This window comes from Colletotrichum spaethianum, assembly GCF_022836535.1.
Source record: "Colletotrichum spaethianum MAFF 239500 DNA, contig26, whole genome shotgun sequence".
Taxonomy (NCBI): Eukaryota; Fungi; Ascomycota; class Sordariomycetes; order Glomerellales; family Glomerellaceae; genus Colletotrichum; species Colletotrichum spaethianum.
This window is the reverse complement of record NW_026054796.1, coordinates 177,220-198,863: the sequence shown is the minus strand read 5'-3', so window position 1 is coordinate 198,863 and position 21,644 is coordinate 177,220. Positions and strand designations below refer to the sequence as shown.

Below are 21,644 nucleotides of genomic sequence, written 5' to 3'. Positions count from 1 at the left end.
CTGGAGTAGGCTCTCCGTGTCAGTCTCTGTACCGCATAGATGGGCATGATGCCCACAAGCTGGGAGGTATGCAGAAATGATGAGACGATACAGCGTCGCAATAGATGTGTCTCATTGTCCCATTGCCTAGACATCCTTGATTGGTCCGACAGAATGAGAACATCCCACGGGCTGCCGGTTGGATCTGTCTCGGGCGGCGATAGAAGCATCTGAACCGCTCGATATCTCGCGCATGTGAAGCTGCGTATGTCTTGTCCAGTCTGCACCTGTGCAGCACGGCAATGTACCCGTTGATCGAGGCACGCGAAGCAACGTCGAACAGCAGCAAGGTAGCAGCGACCGTATTTGTAAAGATCGGCAGTGCAACGGCTGGCGATCCCTTGGGCAGCGCATGTACAATGACAAAGGGGTCCGTGGCGGTTGACGGTTTACGGAACCAGCCCACACAGCTGTGGGAGCTTGCTACTCGTTCCTGAGTACTAAATAGGCCACCTCGGGGTACACCTATTAGAACATCACTAAGAACTAAAGAGGAAATAATAAATAGTAAATAAAGGACGCCTTCGCTACTGTTGAATGAAGCGAAAAATGGTATGCCTCGAGATGTTTAGATGCACACAAGGTCTGCCGTATCGAACATTACTCGAATTAGTGTTGGGGAGTACTCTGTACGTAACTGAAACGGGTTTACCTCGGACGGAGTCTTTGGAAAGTACATCTGCTCGATGCCTTCCCGCGGCAAGACGGTTGAACGGCTGATCTCAGGTATCTTTTGTCCTTCTCCTGGCTCTCTGTGCTAGTACGTATCTTGGGCGACACCTCAGCCTGACCCTGGCTGGCCAACGCCCGCAAAACCACGGCAGGGGCAATAGGTGACGAAGGGAGGGGGGAGGCAATGCGATTACACGTGTAAGCCAGATTCATTGAACTCCAGAGACGTAGGTCCCCTAATGCATACACTAGTATCCACGGTGCAACAGGCACGGGCTGCATATATCTCAGCGGGTGTGTCGGCGGGACGGTGGCTATGAGCACCCAAGGTACCCAATAAGACGGTCTCGACAGACATTGGGATGCGAAGAGGTTGCGTCTTATCGGGTTGGTCCCCCACATCCACCACTCACAAGCGGCCCACCGGCCATTCAACGGGCGCAGAGTGTGGGCTGCGACAGCAAAGCGTGGGAGGAGTCATGTTGGGTGGTATCTTGGCTCGCCTCCGAGGTATCTATCCAGACAATGTCAACTCGCTGACATTTCAACGGAACGCCAGACCTGAGCACGACATCGTCTTGCGGGCGTCGTGTGAGGGCAAGGCTACAGAGTCAAACGAAGAAAGTCAGAAACCTAGAAAACTTGAGCATCATTGCTGTACTGCAGCCCCTCCCCGACGATATGCCTGAGTATTGTCGGAAGGTGCGTGATCTGTACATTTGCATGGGGGTTTTTTTCTTTTTCCCCTTCTTTTTTTTCCCTTCCCGCGCCCAGTGCGTTCGCATGAGGCAAGACACCGAGTACCAAAGTACGGCGGTTTGTTGAGCTGATTGATAACTATCATGTAAAACGGCGCAACATGCCACGCTGCCAGCGGGATGCCATGCATGGTGAGGAGTACGAGATATCGGTTTTGATTGTCGGCAACATGGTAGTATCTTTCCGGGGGCGGAGACAGTGCGAGACGGGGGAGCCCCCAATCCCATCTCTCTCCCCACCCCTTCAAGTGGAGGTGTGTCCCTTCCCCTCTGCGTCCTTCCCCCAAATCCCGATCCAAAACCCACTTTCCCGCCTGCCGCTTCCCGCTTCCCCGTAAGATGTTGTCTGGGTCTCTTACAATAGTAGAGATTAAGCCAAAGCCCCCCTCTCTCCCCGAAACGAAAACACAACCCAACCCAAGGCCTTTGCGGCACCAGGTGCTCGCTCCTCCATCAAGCGTCAGGTACGGGAATCGTTCCCAAGGTGCTAAGGGTAATTAAGGTGCATGTATCTTGATTTGGGTCCAACTACGCACTAAGTGCATCCCATTCGCTGGACTGACTGCATCTCGTCTGCATCCAATTCCCTCATTCCCCCCGGTCCTTACGAATCTGGCCCCTACAGTACAACCGCTTCCACCCTCCCTTTCCCTCCCATTTGTCTGTCTTCGGATTTCGTTTCCAGTCTTGATCCCCTTTTCCCTTTCCCCGTCTCCTTCTTTTCCTTTTGCCCACCCCATCTCGGGATCCCACACCCCTGGTCCTAAATAGCAAAACTTGACAAACCGCTCTCCTTCTCGGCTTCTCCCCCCCCTAGAGTAACCCCCCAAATCCTTCTACCCCTTGCCGTTCCGACACAACACCAGGCGCCTAATATTTATTCTCTGGGTTTTTATCTCCATCCAATGCCATTCCTTTTCCGCACGCCCAACGTTTGCGTCTTCGCCCGCGTCCATTTCTTGGGTCCGCTACTCTCACCCTTCCAGTCGCTCTCGCTCTCGCCCTCGCCTTCAACTTCAACCTCGCCCGCAAGCGGCTTGTCTTGTCGCGTTCCATGTATCACAATCGCTGCCTTATCAACGACGCCAGGACCCTTCCAACTTGATTTATTCGCAAACCTACTGAATAAGTCGATGCAACCTTTCCAACCTTCGTCACTCGACCCTGTGATAATTCCGGCACCCACAGGCACGTCTATAACCAACACCCGCTGCCGTGTTACAAGTACTGTATAACAAGGGAAAACAACACATCCTCACTCCCCTACTGTCCTTGCTGAGGCCGTCATCCCGTGCTTCCCTTGCGTGCTACGAAATACAGACCCCGAACCTAGCCTCACATATCGCACGTTCCTAACGCCCAGCTCGGTTCCCATTTCCCTCACCCCCAGACATCGAACCCCGAGTCCACTTCGCCCAGACCTACACCTCCCGGTCCCGGTCCGCCTCCCGGCTCTGATCTCTTACTGCGTGGTATCTAAAGGAGCCGCCCCCGCCTACCCACACGACATCCGCAGTCTCTTCCCGTTTACTCACGACCCCTTGGCTCACCAGCTGTGTGTGTCCAGTTCTTTTTTCCACCGACTGCGGCACTTCTAAACCGGCTGCTGTCGCCGCCCCCAGTAACCGCACTCTGCGTCATTCCATGGACCGTCTACTCATCTGCACCGCACCCAACTCTCAGTCTCGCGCTCGACCCTCTCGGAGTAGTGCTCATCCACAACATTGTTTCCGATAGCCCGCACATTCGTCCACAACCACGTGCCATCTTCTTGGGTCCTGCTGTTTTATCAGCCGCCGGTATCGCCCCAAAGGCTTCCTGCGCCAACCGATCTTAGTCACCTTGATGTCGGCGACTTCCTCTCCCTCACCGTTGCAGGGCCCCATTGGCCGCATCGACGAAGAGAATCTGCCTCAAGGCCAGTGCCGCTATATTCTGCTGGTCCCCGGCATCAAGGGCCAACGATGCGCATGTGTGCACTTTTCTCTCAACCGCTCAACGCCCGGGGCAAGCTGTGATTGTGGACACATGGCCTGCTATCATGTCAAAAGCCCGGAACCGTCATCCACTCAGCAAGAAGTTGAGCTGCTGAAGCAACGTCTTCAAGTCCTCGAAGAACAGCTGGACCAACAGAGACAAGGCGGCCTCGGAACCGTCGTCGCCAGGGTGAGCGAACTGGAGGAGCTTGTCGACAAGAGTCGGGAAGAGATAGGCCAGGAAATCAAAGGGTCCTATCGCAATATCAACAGGGTCTGGCAGTCCGTTGAGCAGCTGGACCGGCGAACCTCCTATTTGCAGAAAAGCCTGCACTCTCAGTCGGATCTTCTGGATAGTGTCAATGGCGAGTTGAAGAACGTCAGCAATCGGCAGATGGAGCTTTTTGATGCCGATGAGAGCATAGAGGAGAGGCTAGAGCAGTTGGAGTCTGACCATGACTTATTGGCCAATCGAGGCAGTCAGCACCTAGACGCCGAAGCTGAGACAGCTTCAGTGCGTACCGATGTTCAAAAGCTTTTTTGCTCACGACAGCCTCCTACTGCGCCCCCTATTCAGACCGAAGCTCAAAGCCGTTGGGGGGTACGTATCCAGCGTTCCATGCGTCGCCAGCCGTCAGCGCCACTGAATCCAACGGCAGTTCCAGTACTTGCGGTGCCTGGACGGTACACATCTCACTGCTTCCGACGGCCTCTCAGCCCTTTCCATTCGAGAGGGATACCAACGCCTACAAGCGCTGTCTCTCTCGTGGCCTTCATCGGACGGTAGTGGTCGGTGGTTCCGACGGTACTTCCTTCGTCGAGGCCGTCACCAGGTCCTTCAATGGTCTCATCGAGGGGAGATCATGGATGCCTCTACAGGCGAAGCTTTGCGACGCAGAAAAGCTTCAAGGGCTTCCCATGCTACGGCCACTCGACCCTAAGCTCCTCGACAGCGACTACAATCTCGACTTCTTACGAAAGCACTGCGGGGTCTGCGAGCCCAGTGGTAAGATCGAGTCGCTGTACATTGCCATGCGCCACGACAAGCTTTCATGGCACTTTCTACGAAACTCTCCGAGGTTTATGGACGGTCTGGAGAACTGCTGGGTCTATGATCCTTTTCTAGACCCAAGTGACCCCACCGAAGATGACCGTATGGATGAACACGATCGTCCCTCAGCTGGTGACATCGTTCCGAGTCTTCCGAGTCTCAAACGCGCTGCATCCGAAATGTCGCGAACAACCGGGTTGGCACCCTCGATGACAGCCACTGAACCAGATTGTCCGCGGAACAAGAAGTCGAGGACGACTTGCCTGCCTACATTAGTTGAGTCGCGTAGACGGCTGGAGACTGTGTAAGACGTCGGCGATATGATTCTTCCCGCAGTGAAAATAGGAATTAGTGCGTAGTAGACGCACGGTTGAGATTCAAGGACGGAAAAGCCCCTTTAGGTTAAGGCGGAGGTGGATGGTGTACAGATGTACATATGTACAGATGTACAGGTGTTGATGGCGAACTCCATATGACGCGAAGGACGTCACTCAACGGGCACGTTATGATAGAAGAGAGATCGGCTGGCCCAGCATTTTAGAGGACATTTATACCCATTTGAGTTAGTTTGGTCCAAGGACGGTTTACTTATCTACCATGTTATTGGACAAGCAAGTCTAGAAGCAGAGAAGAAAAAGGGCCCAATTTTATGGAATGTCAAACTGTCCTGCTCGTGCACTTGGCGTGAGGGAATACGCTAATTGTGCCATTAACGCAGACATTCTGCGTTTTTATTTGATTGCAGGTTCTGTCTTTATGATCTGTCAGTGGCTAATGGAACGCCGTCTTCACTGGAACCGGTCGGCCGGCACCTTTCGGACGGTAAAGTCCGGAGCCGAACCATCCCAGAAGAAAAGTTAATTGACTTCGGGGTCTGACCATATACCCTTGTCCCAAAACAACAAGGGCGCCGTCCACCAGCCGTCAGCCTCATTGTCCACAGCCACTGAGCGGCCGAAGCTCTGAGGGCCATTCAGCGCCGATCAGTAACGTTGCTCCGTCGCAATCCACCACAAACACCCGCTCAACGCCGGGAAACCAGGCATCTGCCGGAGACATCACCTGGGAAGGATCGTTTCCAACCCCTCCTGCTTTTTCTCGAAAGCTCAAGAAGCTTTTCGCTCGCCCTCTGTGCTTCTCAAGCTTCTCTCGATCTACCTTTTGCATTCCCAATCTTACCATACCCCTTTCACCGTTACATTTCACAGCTGGAGTCACCATGGACTGGGACCTTGATATGGACGATGTCGCCGAGGGCTTTGCTCCTCCCACCGCGACAATTACCGATAGCACAGTACGCAACAGCTTCTTGCATCTCCCAGATCTGGCTTCTTTCTTGCTAACACCGAGCGTCAGCAGAACGCTGGAGTATCCATCACGGCATCCTCTACCACGGCCGACCACGACCTAGAAAGCTCAACCCTAGTGCCCAACAAGGTCCACATCCGAGGGCTGGAGACGTTGACGACGGACGATATCAAGACATACGTGAAGGATCACTACGGTCCCACGAACAGGGTCGAATGGATCGACGATGAGTCTGCGAACCTGGTCTTTGGATCCGAATCTTCGGCGCAGGACGCGTTGAAAGCTTTGAGCGCCGTCGAAATCGCCGACGTGACCCAATTGCCCATCAACGAAAACATTCCAGCCAAGGCCGTCGCATCCAAGCCAGAGGTCAACCTGCAAATCCGATTTACGGTCATCTCCGATAAGAAGGCGCCCGGTGCGGCCCAGAGAAGCAGATTCTATCTTTTCCACCCCGAATTCGACCCCGAGGAAAGAATGCGACGCGAGGGAAGCAGGAACAGGTACCGCGACCGCAGTGGAGACGATCGCTACCGCCGTAACGGCCGCGGCAGAAGCCAAAGAGACCGAGAACCAAGCGTAGAAGTATTCCACGCGAGCATGTACGACGACGAAGACCCATCAGTGGACCGCGGCTATAGAACTACACGGCAACGGAGAAGATCCCATTCCAGAGGTTCAAGCTCGCGCGGAGATCAGTCCTATACGTCTCGTAACCAGGAGAAGGAGCTCTTTCCGGGTCGAGGATCAGGAGCAGGAAGGGGTCAGCGAAACCGCTCAGCGTCGCCCATGAGGGATATCGACGGCGACGCGGCAATGGACGTGGAGGCAGCACGTGTATTGAGACCCAGCAACAGAGAAAGAGCATCTGGTATCAGGGAACGTCTGACAAAAGACAACAGAGCAAAGGAGCTATTCCCCACCAAGAGCTTATCAGCTGGCCAGACACATATGGATCGGGTCATGGATGGTGCTGAGGAGACTACACGACTCATGCAGCGAAACCTATCAATGACCTACGACAACGGCGCCAAGAAGGACTTGTTCGACATCCGAGGCAGAGCTGAGAAACAGGGCGCCAACCCTGGCTTTGCCATCAAGGGCGCAGCGGGCGCAAACGTCAAGGAGCTGTTCCCGGATCGCTTTGGGGGCGGCAACACAGGAAAAGAGCTCTTTGCCGACAATTTGGAGGGCCGGGGCCGCAGGCGACAGAAGGCTGAGGATCTGTTCTCTTAGCATTTCAAGACCTGGTACGCTCCAGCAAACATTTTGCCGACGAGAGGAAGGGAGTTCCTTCTCCTAACAACTTCGGAAAAGCATAGGGCAGTAGTGGTTCATTGAAGTTCATAGTTACTCGGAATTAAGCGCAGGGTAACTTGGTTAGATGCCAAAATCTATCAGACCAGATAACCGCATCATGATGGATTCTACTGTAAGATACGAACGACGTTCGTCGTCTTCCCCCCCCCTCTTCTTTTTTTTTTTTTTTTTGGCAAACGGCCTATGGGAGAGGTGGGGGGCCTTATAGATCTGGCGAAGGAGCTACACATAGTAGGTTGGATGGCTTTCGACGATGGAGGAACTGGTGATGCTCGATCGAAGAGACTGCGATTAATACGCATATCTCCGTCTGCTCGGCTGGTTGTATTCGAATGCCCTCCGTGTATTCGTTTCTGGGGTAAAAGCGCAGCGAATTTGCGGCGGGAAGGGGGGAGGGGGGGGCTCGCATAGGACATGTACTGCATTGCGACGAGGAAAGACTACCAATGAATGGGGGCACCTTCTCCCACTTGAACCCAGGGTGAATTGCGAAGAGAGGGGCAGGTACGCATATGCAGTCTTGAGATCAATCAACACCTGCCGAATTTTACGCGTCAAGTCGCGACCGAAGTAGGCTTTCCTTCCTTCCCTGACTGATTCACGGTTAGTCCCGTCGGCGATGTCTTTACCGCCATCTCGTCTCACTCACGCAAACTCGTCGCTTCCTATACCACCTGCGATTTTTCCACATCTTCACCCCTCATCACTCTGCCTTCGTTGTCAACTCGTGAAGGCACGTTGCCAGGATTCACCAGCAAGCTTTATGCAGTTAACACCCAATGCCACTACTCATATGTCCCGATCTTTGATTTGACGATTCGACGACCTCACCCTGCGTATCGCCCCACGACCTCGCTCTTCTCTCGATCTCGACTTATCGAATCTGATTCAGGGACAAGAGCAGTAGCATCGACCGAAAGACAACCACGAGTGGAGAGATATGGCAGATCTCTCTTTCAACCCGTTACATCCTCAGGGAAGAGGATCGGATATGAATCTTGTACAACCTGACGAGGACTCTCCGGCACATCTAGATGTCCAACCCCCCAGGTTACGACAACGGAGAGCCATTACGCGCATTGCGAGCCTCGATGTTCTCAGTGCTTCCAGAATAGGCGGAAGTGCCTGTCCCAGTACCAGGTCCGACGGTTCGCAGTCATCTTCTCGCCGGCTATCGCTCTCGCCTGTAGGGCCAACTGAGGTTGTCTGTTATCAGGATCGAGATCAAACAGAAGCCTCAATGTCCTTGGATCAGATGGTTGACTCTTTGCACTACATCATGATGACCAAGCCGGTTGTTGACCCAGTGCCCAGGGAGTACAACTCATACATCTTACACTTGCTGGAGGGATATTGGAATGTCCAGGATCAGCTCAAGAAGACGAAGCAGGTTCTTGCAGAAGAGACGGAAACCAAGCAGCGCAGCCTCGAGGAGTTTACGAAAATGTCGGACGAGTGGCAGGAGAAAGAAGCTGCCTTCCGTGCCGAGATCAAACGTATGGAGTTAGTGCTCGCCAAAAACGCCCCTGACGGCGTTGGTGCCGTAGTCCTGGCCAGGTCCGAGAGTGTTGTGGACAGGAGCGCCAGATCCTCCAGGGTTTTCAAGGCCAGAATTGAGAAGGTCAGAGGCAGTCCTGGCAAAGGTCAGTACTTATAAGTGGTCAATATATACATGCCTCCAGCCACTAACCGATAGAAACCTGGCAGGAGGGAATGACTCCTACAGTACGGACAGTACGGGGAACTCGCGCGTTTCGAAAGGCTCCGGGAGCCCACGCCAGACACATCAGACATTCTGTAAACTACATTGTATTGGCTCAATCCGCTCCATGTATACAAGCTAACAGAATAGTATCGATGCAACCGAACCTCAACGACAACGCCGATATTGAGTTAAGCCACGAGCTAAGGAAAGCTCAGCGACGACGGCCTTGGACCATCAAACATGGAAGACAGAATATACCCCTAAATCCCGCAGACGTAGTTCGGGCTCTTGACACAAGCTCATCAGAAGAGGATGATACGTTGAAAAGGTTACAGAGAACAAGCGACTGTCCTGCCAGGCCTCAAGCGGCTCAATTGTCTCACCGATCGTCACTCGTACAAATAAGCGGAGCATCGCATGTGCCGAGATTCGCTGTCGATAGGTCGGAGGAGTCTGGGAAGCTAGGGCAGCAATCTGGCAACATCCCCCGAGAAACCACAAGCGTTAATCCAGCGGAACACAGAGGGGCTATTCCAGATGTGGCGGCTGGTGAGCGGTCGCCTCGTGCTAGCCCAGATGTTATGACAGCAACATCCGGCAAGCCCACTGAACCTTCTGTCCAGAGAACCTCCGAAACGTACCGGCATAGGCGAGAGTTCTCGTTTGACTCCGGAGAGGGCAGTATTCTGCTGCAAACTTTTAGGGCCGGGGCGGAAACTGCAAGCAGACAGGACGCCAGCATGGACCAGCCAGGTTCATCAACCATCGGAGAAGCCCAAACGTCGAAGGCAACGACCTCTTTGTTGGCAAGCAAAACAATACCACAGGTTCAACAGAACTGGGTGGCCCACAGTGACACACTGGCCCAACATCACGGCACTCAGTGCAGACCTCCAAGGACCTCCCACCCAGAGCACATTGGTGGAGAAGACGACAAGTTGAGCCATAGATCAGACTCCTGCGCCCGACAACGCAGTTCCCATACACACTACTGATCCTACGAGTGTTCTGTCGGCGCCCAGCACACTTCCGATGTGGAATCCGTATCAGATTAAGCACTGCAGAGGAGACTCGAGAGCCAGTCAGGAACGGATAGCGGCTTATGAGACGCTGAAGCAGACAATCTGTCAGGTACTGGGAGGCAGCAGGTCCATGGGATAAACTTCGATTATTGTGTAACAATGATACGTTGTGGGATTTTACAACCGCAGAAAGGCTTTAGCAGACATACAGGTGAGGGGCGAGCCACAGATAGAGGCCATGTCACCTTTTCACACACCCCCCCTCCTTACCTCAAGCCTTGGCTATCGCCGTCCCTTTTCTGATGGACTGTGTTCATAATTTATTCGAGATATATTTCACTCAAACAACTTGATGTGGTCGCTATGCTCGAGTTTGTATCCCCTTATGCCTACGCCCGTTCCTCGTGTGTGCATGATGCCTTATTTTTGGCGTTGTCGTGTACCACACCACTGGACCACAATATGAGTGACGTGCAGTGTGAACCAGAAATGCGAAGAGGATACCTGGAGTCTGCAGCGGTTACGAAGGTGGAGGCCATCCGGAAGAGCTCGGCAGCCAAGCGAACGGGTCAGGGAGGGGATATGGTCCATCGCTAGAATACCTGAACTGCCAAGAACTGTTTCCTCAAAGTCTGCATGGAAAGCTTGAGTCGTAGCTCTGGAATGCCCCAGACCAGTCTCGCGATGATGGGCGGGTGGTTGCTGGAGGAAGAGCGGTGCTACCCGTGTATCTTGCACTACGTACACCAACGGAGCTCGCGAACCTTTCACTACCAGAGCACTGCAGTCTCCGTGTCGTTTCTGTACCGGTTCCATTGACAGTTCTGTCACCAAGAAGAGGCGTTTTAGGGTTGGTAAACTAGACTTAGCTGCACCATGTCCGTGTTTGGTAAGAGATGGACCAAGGGTGGGCGGAAGAGGACTAGGAGGAAGATGAGAACAGATGATCGAGGAAGATGCCACGGAAACCACCTACCAGCCTTAGACGAGGCTACGAATACCCATCGCTACTAAACATCTACTATCCCGCTAGCCTCCAACTCTCTCAAGGTTCGACCTAGAGCCCGGTCTGGCAAGAACGTTCACAGCTCTGTTGGATCACCACCACTAAGCACACCTGCAGGGGTACAGATCAGACCTCAGGTCTCCCGTCAGGCATAAGCTAACCATGCGAACACCCGGAGAGAGATACAAATACAGAAAGGGCATGGTAAGCCAAGGTGGGAACGGAAACGGAAACGCAATCATGACATGCCTCGGAGCGGTCGAATGGGCAGTCATTTCTGCGACTAGATCTTGGGGACTAATGTTGTCCCTTCTTACTCGCTACCTTTCTGTCCACAGTCTTTGGCACCAATTACTCGCAGATTGCGCCTTCGAGGGGCCGCACATGATACAGTGTACATGTTCACAAGGTCTACGTTGGAGGACTATCGGAGGGACACCTCCTTCCAGCCACTATACATCCGTTCCGCACCCGTCAAAGCAAGTCGGTCCGACGTGGTGGCTTAAGGCCACCAAAAACTATTAGTGGAGCATATTTGCCTTCACCCGTATCATCTCTCTTCTGGCGTTATTTCTGACGCGGTGAAACTCGTGGGCCTCAGAGCCGAAGAAGCAATATGAAGGGCCACAACCTTGGACTCCTCTACGGTACGGTATGCGTGACTATGCCAATACGAACAAAACGCAGTTAAAATCTAGAGCAAGGCGAGGAATAGACCATCGGAGGAAGCAAAGGAGAAGGCCCAAGCCGGTCTAGTTCCCTGTCTCGACTCTCCACCACGTGGGCTAGTCAGCCGTTGAAACCACGAGCCACAGGGCTGTAAACGGCTGGAAAGAACCGCTGTCAGGAGATCCCAAGGGACCATCGTCGGAAGAGAGACATATGGCTTGATTATACGCCGGCCATAACCATCGGGAAGCCCTTCTTGTAACCATTCGAGAATGACACCTAGACCAATGCCACGGTTCGCAGTACGCCACAAATGGCGTCTTCGTCGAGAGTCCCTTTTGGCACACTCAAGCCTCGGGCCACAATATAAACCACTGCGTGAAAGGCGGGGGAAGAAAACACCTAAGCCGAAATTCGGTATGCTGTGACCTCTTGGGGTACCGTGGCTGCCTGCTCGTGCGAGTATCGCCACACCTGAGTCAGAGTAAACTTAGGAATTTCTTGTGGGAGAGGGGACAGGAGTCGAGCACCAGTACGTCCAGGTGCCGCTGTAGGGCCCTGCGGATGAAGTATAACGTCTCCACACCGCAGCAACACGGAGGCGCATTGGGCGAAGAGCTTGGAGTGGCTCCTGTCCCGATGTCCGTGACACACTGACGTACCATGTTCAGGGAGGCTTGAATGCTGCTGCCACTGCTGCGTCAATATCACCCTAAGTCCAGGCCACAACACAATCCCGGACTGCAAGGTGATAAAATAATCCTTCTACGAGTACATGTATACTCCGAATCGATGCGGCTTTCTAATCCTATTGTTTGTGGCCTGCTGAGGCCGGGGTCGTAGGTTGTGCGTTGAGTCTCGAGTGGCGTCTGTGATGAGCTTCGTCGTCGTCGGTCTGTGCCGTTGTATCTCGGCTCGTATATTCCGCGGGTAACAATGTGCAATGACGCAGACTGTGTGTGTCTTTCGAAGACGGGACGGTAATAACCTTTTATATAGAAAATGATAAAAATAACCCCCCCCCCCGGAAAGACTCCCCCAATATTAACGAAGATTACAAATCTCGGAGGACCAGATAGGAAGAGGAGACGAACAGAAACTAAATACGTGAGTTAGCAACTTGTGGGTTTTGCCCAAGAAAATTAAAAGAGAATCGTCATCGCGACCGCAAGAGGTAACCCATCACTCTGAGCGCAGTGCATAGGCTATGCGACTCCCGGGTTTTCTTTGCCCCAACAGAAATACTCCACACGCACAATGAACGTAACGACAAGATCCCAGTGAAGGAACAACGGCGAGGTGGTGGGGGTATAGTACAGTGGCACCAGCAAGCCTGTGCAATGTATGAGGTTGTACTGGATCCCGCTGACGTTGTTAATGGTGGTTGATGGACGCGAAAAAGATTAGCCAATGAACGACAGGTGTCCCAGAGAGATGCGGAATGCAATGCAGCCATATGAGGCGTCTTCCAGCGGTAGTATACTGTGTTCTCACCGTGTCCGTGCCGCAAGGTAGCTGCTCCTCTCTCATACACACTCCCCGTCGTCGCCATGAACAGCCGCGTCCTCTAACACTGCCACCCGCCTCAAGCCCGCCAAGGCTTATTTTGATAGCATGAGAGGCCGGTACAGGTGGGCGAGTTTACGGCATGGAAGTCGCACCAAAGGGCGTGCATCGGTTATGGTACAGCTACATGCTGTCGAAAGGTTTGTGATATGAGAGAGGTGAGAGTGAGTCGTGGCTTCTGGCATTGACCAGGGGTTTGAAAGATCTCCTACGTGCACGGTACGTGCCCTGTCTGACCTTATTCGGACGAGAGGCGGTTGCTTGAGAGCAGGGGGCAAAATGAAATTTGTCATGGTGGATTTCTCGTCCAATACACATCTAAGCTGTCTCGCTCTATCTGCTCTGTTCAGCAATGGGCTTCTGGGGTACTGCAACCTTACGCCCTGACCTGGGGCTTTACCGATGGACTGTGTGCGTGTGGCTTCGACGGCCGAGGCGAAATACCAACAAAACCCCACTGTCACTACCCCTCTGATAGACAAGGGTCCTAAGAGACAAGACTGGCGAGGGACTCGCGTAGGTAGCACTGCCTTCAAGTTCGACCGGGTAATACGCCCGCATACCCTATGCCTAGGGGAAGAGTGCAAGAGTGGGTACACAGGAGGAATCCTGTGTGAATAGGGTAGGGCGATGGAGATGCTCGAGATATGTCCATATAAATGGAACACGGTGTACAAATACACAACTTGGCAAACTACAGTCTGATACCAGGAAAAACCAAGGGGATAGAAGACAATAAGGTAGCTGAGAGGTGAGGCTGAGATCGTGGGGCTCCCGCAAGAACATGGGTATGCGCAGACTGGTCACAGCTACCACAGGCAAGGTGCCTCAACCGCAAACGACGGTACACCTAAGGTAGTGGAATAGGGGGAGGAGAGGTGAAGTGGGAAAGGAGCAGTTGGGAGATCTCCATGATCCTCAGGTAATAGAACGCTTCACTCTGAACACTCGACCGTGAACGTTATCGTTGCTTTTCCACGATTGTCTGTCGCACGTCTAGATCGAAATCGGGGCGAACCATAGCCACGGATGTGAGTAGTGATATCCGTCACTCAGGTTCACTCGAAACCGGTCAGGGCACGGTGGGACTATTCTTGTAACCCCTGCCGTGGAACCATCGAGTCTAGGGGAGAAAGACAGAGGGGAGGGGTTGCCAGTTGCATCTGGGACTTGGAATCTAGGAGTTGGGGACGACGAGACCGGGGCCCTTTACTTTGGGTGGGATCAGTTTGCCAGTCTCAGCATCAAAACAGCAATGTTGTATGCGTGTCTGGGACAAGGGTGGTGGTGTGTGTCATCAAGACGTTGCCAGCATTACACCCCATTCACTAAATTGTGGTTGGACTGTAAGCAGCAAAGAGCATTATCATCATCACTAATCAACAATGTTCACAAGGGGCAAAGTGGGTTTAGAAGGGGGGGGGGGGTTTCTAAGGAGAATCCTGCACCCTTGTCATTGTCATCGTTGTGTTCTGTAGTGTACGCGTTACACTATGCATGTCCACTCAGGACGTGCGCCTATCGCGCGGAATGAAGGAGCAGCACGCCAACAGAAGTTGGGCTGGGAGAGCCGTCGGTTCGCACAGGTATCCAAGCAAGGAAAGGTCCCGCTGAGGAAAGCAAGTTGAAGAGCGGAAATGACGCGCGGACATAAGGCTTCAGGTCGATGTTAGATTGATAAACGGGAAGCCAAGCAACTGGAGCAAAAGTGATTGTCATTATTGACAGGTCTGATGTGAAGCACCGGGTATGTATCTGTTGTGAAGACAACAACGGCGTGCACCACTGCATTGGGAAATTTCGCTTGTCTTGCCAGTACCATGCGTTGCTTGCACCTTCACATTACCTTACGTACGGATACCTAAATGCAAATACCTTACCTACCTGGTCCTGGCCTAGCTTCATGTCTTAGACAAACAGGTGACTCAGTCCAGGGGCGAAAGACAGCAGGCAACTGTATAACGGCTGAAGGGCTGAGTGGCTGGCTGGTTGGCTGGCACGTTGTAATCTCGATATAATGCTGCGGTTGCGGAGCACCGAATGATGCATCCAGACGGGCGGGTGGGCTGGTGGATGGGTGTCGGGTTTTGTTACCCCCCGTTCTTGGGCTGAGATTGAGATTGGGATTGGGACGAGCTTCTCTGATTGGTTGATTGCTTGCTTGCTGCTGTTTCTTCCAAGTCTCAACTCCCCACCCCTTGTCGCGTATGTCAAGATCACTTTGTGGTCAGGCAGGGATTCAGAACTTCTCAAATCCCACTCAGATGTCAACCCAAAGCTCCCAAACCAACGTGGGAATTGGAAGGAACGGAGCTCTAGATCCCGTCCCCATAAACCGGATGCACTTTGCTTACGCTCAATGAATTGCGTGCCAGGTCAAGGTCCACCTTACCCCCTGCTTGTGAGGCTTCCCGCCGGCAAAGCTGGGACAATCCTTGTCGAATTTCACCTTCCCTCTCTCGTTTCTCTCTGGCCCGACCGTTGATCAATGGGAGCCAATTGGCCCGGGGCGCCGGAGATGGGGCGAACATGTTCCATACCCATGTCAACCTAAAGGTCGTTGGTACCGCAGCCTGCGCGTCGCACCCAACAACACAGCCCAGGCGAAATGGGATCTGAGATCCATCCTCACATCGTTTCTCTTGAACCCCCCGTCTCTGTCGGTCGGTCAGGCAAGCCGTAATGGCACCCATGTCTCTTGCTATTCGTCGGCCTACCATCCCTCCTTTCCCGTCCGCGTTTCCTCATCGACCACCAAACCCATCTAACCCTCCCGGGGATGATCGTCAACACCAGTATTTCACAGCGTCGCAGCAACGGCCCAGAACAGCCTAGATCCCCCCCTCTTCCAGCAAAACTCTCCACCGACTTCACATCGATACCGGGCCCTGTAACCCAGATGATCGTCGTGCATCGATGTGATGTGGAATCATTTCGCTAGGGAGGTCTTTCAGATGCCGACCCCTGGCCTAGGGTTTGTTTTGCGCGGGCCGTGAGTTGTGATGCCCTTGATATCTTGTTTTTGTTTCAACATCCGCCCGTAGTTTATTTTCCTCTCGTCAGGTGGAGTCTTCGATAACCCAATTTCGCCCGTACGGTACGCACGTACGAAAAAGCAGCACCTTTGTATGTATTCGGCTTCGCTGTGGAAGACTGGAGGGATCTAGCAATTGAGTTTCTCCCTTTCTCTCCCCTTTGTATCGCTGCCACCCACCGAGATGCGAGTCGACGGAACACGCCGGCAGTAATGCAAACGATGACGGTGCAGCTGAAGCCGGGCCAATGACGGCAATGACGACAAGGGGCCTATGAATATTCGTAGGGGGTGGGAGTACAGGAAGAGCGGCGGCCGATCTGCAGAGCACCGTTTGTCTTGGAACGAATGCACCATTGGCGATGACGATAAATCTCGAGGGACACGCTGCAGTGCTGGTGCTGGAGTTGGCTGCGCGAACGGTCAACCGTCTTTTTTTCTCCAGTGGTCGGAAATGGCTCGTGTGGTCGGATCTAGTTTGGTCTGATGAGTTCTGATAGGCTTGAGCCTGACTCTGAGCATGAGATGTCTTGGTTGGCGTTGAGTTGGATTGGACAGGCCAGGCCCAGGCCCGGTCCAGCACCGGTGCCGTCGTTGTTTATGAAACGGTCGACGGTGACTTGGTAGCTGCTTCGGCGCTTCGGGTGACAACGCTTCTCGCAATCTTTGACGTGTTGATTGGCTGAGGCAACCACAAAGGATTCGGCATCATCCATGGGTGAATTACTATACAGATCTGCGGTAGGCGTGGAAGACAGGACAGGGCATGGGTTGGTATGATGGATTGACAAATGACGATTGGTCGGGATTTTTTCCTTGCTTCTTGATGACATTGTTTGCTTCGTTCGCCCTATATGCCTTGTCTAGCATTGGGCCTGGTTGGTTGATTGATTGACCAGAGATTCTCTGTCTACCCTGCCTGCTCTGCGGGCTTAATATCATGCTTCCTTTTGTTGATTCTTTTGGCCGTCCAGCCGCCTCGACGACATGCATGATGGTAGGGCTTGGGACATGCAAGTGCAGGTCGACCAGCGACAATACTACGTACCGTAGTACAGCATGGAGCCTAGCTGGCTGGGACATCCCGGTCGGGATGTGTCTCTCATGTTCAGGGGGACTGCAGATCCTGTTCGATCCCATCAGCACGGCCTCGGTGCCAATTCGCTGCCATCCGCTTATCCTACCAGGGATCGGCTACGGGATACGAACATGCCGAAGGTGGGAGACCAGGGTCTGGCGGGGGATCACGGCGTACCTGGTTTTGCACGATACCTACTTTCAGCTTCCACAAACGACCGACTAGTCTCAGGGTATTCGAGTCCTTGAACCCTCTTTGGGCATCTCCATCCACGGGCAGTTGGACTCTTGGATATTTCAACCCGTCCTTGTAAGGGTATGCATGGGCGTGCGCGTGCTTGTGCGGTGCGAATGCGATCGAAAGAACGACGAGGAGGATGATGGTGCTGAATATTGGAGATTGGACGATGATGCAGTGCGGGTCCTCGGCAGCAGGTGTAAGAACATGAGCAGCAAGAGCGTTGGGAAATGTCGATGTCAGTGCGGTTGGTTCGGCTGACTGATTTGATTGACGGATGTCGTTTGTCATGCCTGTCGTGGCCGTGTCCATGTCCGTGCCCAGCTATTTTGATCAGAGCATGCCTGCTGCGCAGTTTGAAAAATTGTCACAGATTCTTCTCATCGGACTAATCATCTCGTGGTTTGAAGAGAGCTGATTAACGTCAGATTGTGCTCGGATTTGGGCGAGGTGGGATGCTGCAAGAGGGAACAGATAGGGACGGAGCAGGCAGAGGCAGACAGACAGACAGAGGCATACGGGAAGGATGGGAAAGATACTTTGGCCCACGTCACTTCTGTCTGTTTCCCCCACCCAAAGGTACCCCTTGCCTAGGTGGGTGCTTTGGAGGGTTCATGTGGAGCAGGTACGGTACGTATCAGTCGCAACGGGGACACTGGAGACAATTACCGGTGCGGCGACAGGTGAGGGAAGGGGAGCAACACCTTAACCCACCTCATCACCAACCGAGGCTCCTAGCTGTGCCTCAGCTTTAGTGCACACGAGTTGGCCGTGCTACGCGGGATGTTCGCGTCTTTTTACCTTAAATTGAGCATCTTTATTTGACTTTTCAGCAGCGAGGAAACGGGGGCAGCGGCGGGGCCATCGTGAGTGGCCTGCTTCCCCCCCACCGTTGTTTCTCCATTTCAATCACTGCTGAACTCAGGACCCCATCGGGTCCTGCCTCAGCTTAATTATCTGAATCGCCTTGCATTGGCTAAACTTATGTCCTTGGAAAGAAAGAGTCTCTAAGCATGCAGGTTAGCGTCTGTATCCCAGTATCCATTTTTGGTTTGCAACCATGAAGGCATCATGGCATTTGACTGTTCACCCGAGCCACTGGCTTTGTCCGCACCGCCGAGGGCATCATTGTAGGGTACATACACGACCCACGATCCCCCCTCGCTTCTTTGTTCCCTCCGCCCCTCCGCACATCGCGTCTTCCATATGCCCCATCCGTGTCCATGATCCTCGTCATGATCGACAGCGGTACACCACCCGCCCATCTGCAGCAACTCTCTCCTTCTCGTGTTTGGCTGCGAGGGTTGGCCCTGGACGCTCTGTCCTCCGCCTCATCTTCACCTCATGTCCCTGTCTAGCGCACTTAACAGCAACACCTGAGCCTGAGCCATGTTCACCACCGCTGCAAATTCTGCAGAGGCTCAGTGCGCACCTCAGCCGTCCGACCCTCAGAAATAATAATAAAATCAATTAAAAGGTGAAATAATAATAGTAAGAACCAAAGTCCCCTTCCTTTTTCCTGGGGTTTCCCTCATTGCTACGCTGTTGTACCTCTCCCCCACAGTGCAAACTCCGGCGCAGGTGCGACTTCACTTAGTAATGACAAAACTCTCTTATACGACGTATCTTGAGCCACCCTAATTCGAGTCTGCCTCCCTGCCTTGGCTCAACTCACCTCACTTTGTGCTGTCTGTCATTTTTGCGCCCACGCTGATTTCTGGACCGACGCCCGATAAATCTAGAAGTGCTTAAATAAAACCAATATAGCTACAGACTCTAGTTCCCTTTGACGGTTGGATTCAGCTCCTCCTGGACGGGAACGGATGGGAGGAACCACCCTTGTCTCTGCTTTTCGGCCCAAGGCCACAACATTACTCACCCGTCCCATTATAGCTAACAGGGCTGCGAATGTGGGAGCAACAGCCATGCCTCCCACAGTCCGACCACCTGCTGTGGCGCTGCCGCAGCTCTGGGCGAGACTGTGGTGTAGGCACGACCGGGTAGCGAAGCCACCGCCAAGATTCACAAGGTTTATACAATTAGATGTTGAAGCGTTGTGAACGGGTTTGATTATTGGTAATTTTCGCAGCTTGTGCGGTGATATAGAGCTAAACCAAGAGGAATAATGGGGAGATCCCCCCTCCCGAACCTCTGCCATCCCGCCGCCATCCCATGCCAGACCTTCTTCATATATCAGGTCTCCCAAATGCGCCATCCCCTCGCTGGGGTTTTGAAGATGAACGAAGAAGAAAAATACAAGTCGCCTTTTTGACGCGCTGTGATCGCATATTCCTCCCAGTATATAGTTGCGCGTTTAGAACCGCAAAATTTTTTGTTGTTTGTTTGTTGGTACAGTAGAGCAGCAGACATGGCAACGTTGCTCCTAAAAGGCAAAATTGTAGAGAAAAGGAAACGGGTGCTTATCCAAGCAGCGCAGAGACGTCCATCCTGGAATCTTTATCCGCGGCGGACGGCGAAGTCGGAGGTGGCACCTGTTGAACGATGGTCCCCACAGGCGAGTTGGGTGCTGTCAAGAGGTGAGATGTGATGGAAGGCAGACGCATGTGTCCGGCTTCTTTGCTATCACCCGGTGCATGGAGGAGACTGCCAAAGGAAGGCAGAGAGCGTGGGGCCGAATTGTCGTCCATGCGGAGAGGTGCCAGTTGGATGGATGGCGAATTACCCCGCGACAGGCACTGAGGAGATGTAGTGTAGCTGGAGGCAGTGTCCGACACTGTAGATGCCTCGCCATCGAGACCGTCACTTCCAGGGGACGAGGTAGAGTTTGGAGATGGAAGAGGTGACTCGAGCTGGTAGTAGCCGTGGCCGTGGGTGTAGAAGGCAGGGGACACGGGCGAAGATATGCCATGCCTAGCGTAGGGGATGGAGGCAGCATGGGAGTTGATGGTGAGAGCTGGGCGTTGGTAGGCAGATGGGCCGTATCGTCGGTCATCGAAGCCGGAGCCGCTCTGGGTGGCTCTGCGGCGATCGTGACGCTTCCGGCGGTTCTGGCTGCCATTCCACCAGTTCTTGACGGCGTTGTCACTGCGGCCATGCAGACGTCTTGCAATCTCTGCCCACCTCTTGCCAATCTCGTTGACGAGGATTTCGATTTGGGCGCCTTCTTCGGGCGTGATGGGCTCGTGGTTTAGTGTGGGCTTGAGGTTCTGGTGGAATCGTTCTCTGCACTGCTTCGGCGTCCTCGTTCCCAGGGCTTGGGCAATCCGAACCCAGTTCAAGGGGCCCTGGTCGTTGACGAGCTGCATCAGGTAGGCGTCCTCCTGTTGCGACCATGGCCCTCTCCGTTGGGAAGCCATGACGATGATGATTGCGAGTTGGAGGCTAGAGATGAAAGTCGTTGGAGGAGAGTTGTGGTTGGCGACGTCAAAGGGACGAGTGCTGATGGTATATGTACGGGTATATGCTTGTGGGATGTGGTGTATGTGGGTTATAAAGAGATAGAACAGCAGATTGATTGAGTGAGTAGTTGATAGGTGATGGAGAGTGAAGAGGCTGAATGAGGTCTTGGATGAGCGTGGGATGTCTGCTGTATATATGTTTGTTGAGCAGGTGGAAGCAGCGTGGTGGAGAGACAACATGCAAAAGCAGAAGTGTGAAGGTTGAAGAGGCTGTGCGCTCAGGACGAAGTAAGGTGTATGCGAATCCAAAATAAAATTGGAGGGCATGGGGGAACGACGGAAGAATAAGAAAGGTTAAGGTTTGAAGTGAGCCTGGCAGAGGGTGGGAAAAAAAGAAGAAGGGTGAAAGAAACCCGACACCCCCAGCACGGATACGTAGATCAGAGAGATCAGAGCAGAGAGAAAAAGCGAGAAAGCAGAGACAAGCAAAGGGTGATGATGGCAAGTGGAGCGACGGTTCTTGAAAATCCCCCGGCACACACCCATCTAACCCGATCAAGCCCAAGTCAAGGCATCTACAGACAGCATCGGCGGCAGCGGCAGCGTACCTGGTAGCGTATGTAGCTCCAATGCCCAAAAAGCACGATCCGATGGAGCTGGAATAGGACAAGACACCTCTCTAGTTAAGGAGGGAAGGCCGCGGGGGGGGGTGAGCCTCCATCGCACGTAGCTCGATCAACAGGCAGTACCTCATCACCGATGAGGATAGGAGCAATACCTCAAGTTGGGATCTGGAGAGGGGTGTCACTAGCTGAGAACCCTTGTTCAAGTCGAACTGTATCCG

The 21,644-nt window shown here is 53.3% G+C and overlaps 4 protein-coding genes across 4 annotated transcripts; 3 read left to right on the top strand and 1 right to left on the bottom strand.

Moving 5' to 3' along the window:
* Positions 1-3,314: 3,314 nt before the first annotated feature.
* Positions 3,315-4,804, top strand: ColSpa_09015 (uncharacterized protein; the record flags this gene model as incomplete). The annotated part of the gene is made up of 2 exons (XM_049275227.1): positions 3,315-4,046; positions 4,163-4,804. 2 exons carry the CDS (start codon positions 3,315-3,317, stop codon positions 4,802-4,804), a joined length of 1,374 nt encoding a protein of 457 aa, XP_049131184.1.
* A 911-nt stretch (positions 4,805-5,715) lies between these two features.
* Positions 5,716-7,040, top strand: ColSpa_09014 (uncharacterized protein; the record flags this gene model as incomplete). Its single annotated transcript, XM_049275226.1, has 2 exons — positions 5,716-5,790; positions 5,856-7,040. The coding sequence occupies 2 exons, from the start codon at positions 5,716-5,718 to the stop codon at positions 7,038-7,040; spliced, it is 1,260 nt and encodes a 419-aa protein (XP_049131183.1).
* A 1,324-nt stretch (positions 7,041-8,364) lies between these two features.
* Positions 8,365-8,781, top strand: ColSpa_09013 (uncharacterized protein; the record flags this gene model as incomplete). Its single annotated transcript, XM_049275225.1, has 1 exon — positions 8,365-8,781. One exon carries the CDS (start codon positions 8,365-8,367, stop codon positions 8,779-8,781), a length of 417 nt encoding a protein of 138 aa, XP_049131182.1.
* Positions 8,782-19,861: 11,080 nt separating this feature from the next.
* Positions 19,862-20,758, bottom strand: ColSpa_09012 (Myb-like DNA-binding protein myb-1; the record flags this gene model as incomplete). The annotated part of the gene is made up of 1 exon (XM_049275224.1): positions 19,862-20,758. One exon carries the CDS (start codon positions 20,756-20,758, stop codon positions 19,862-19,864), a length of 897 nt encoding a protein of 298 aa, XP_049131181.1.
* Positions 20,759-21,644: the final 886 nt, after the last annotated feature.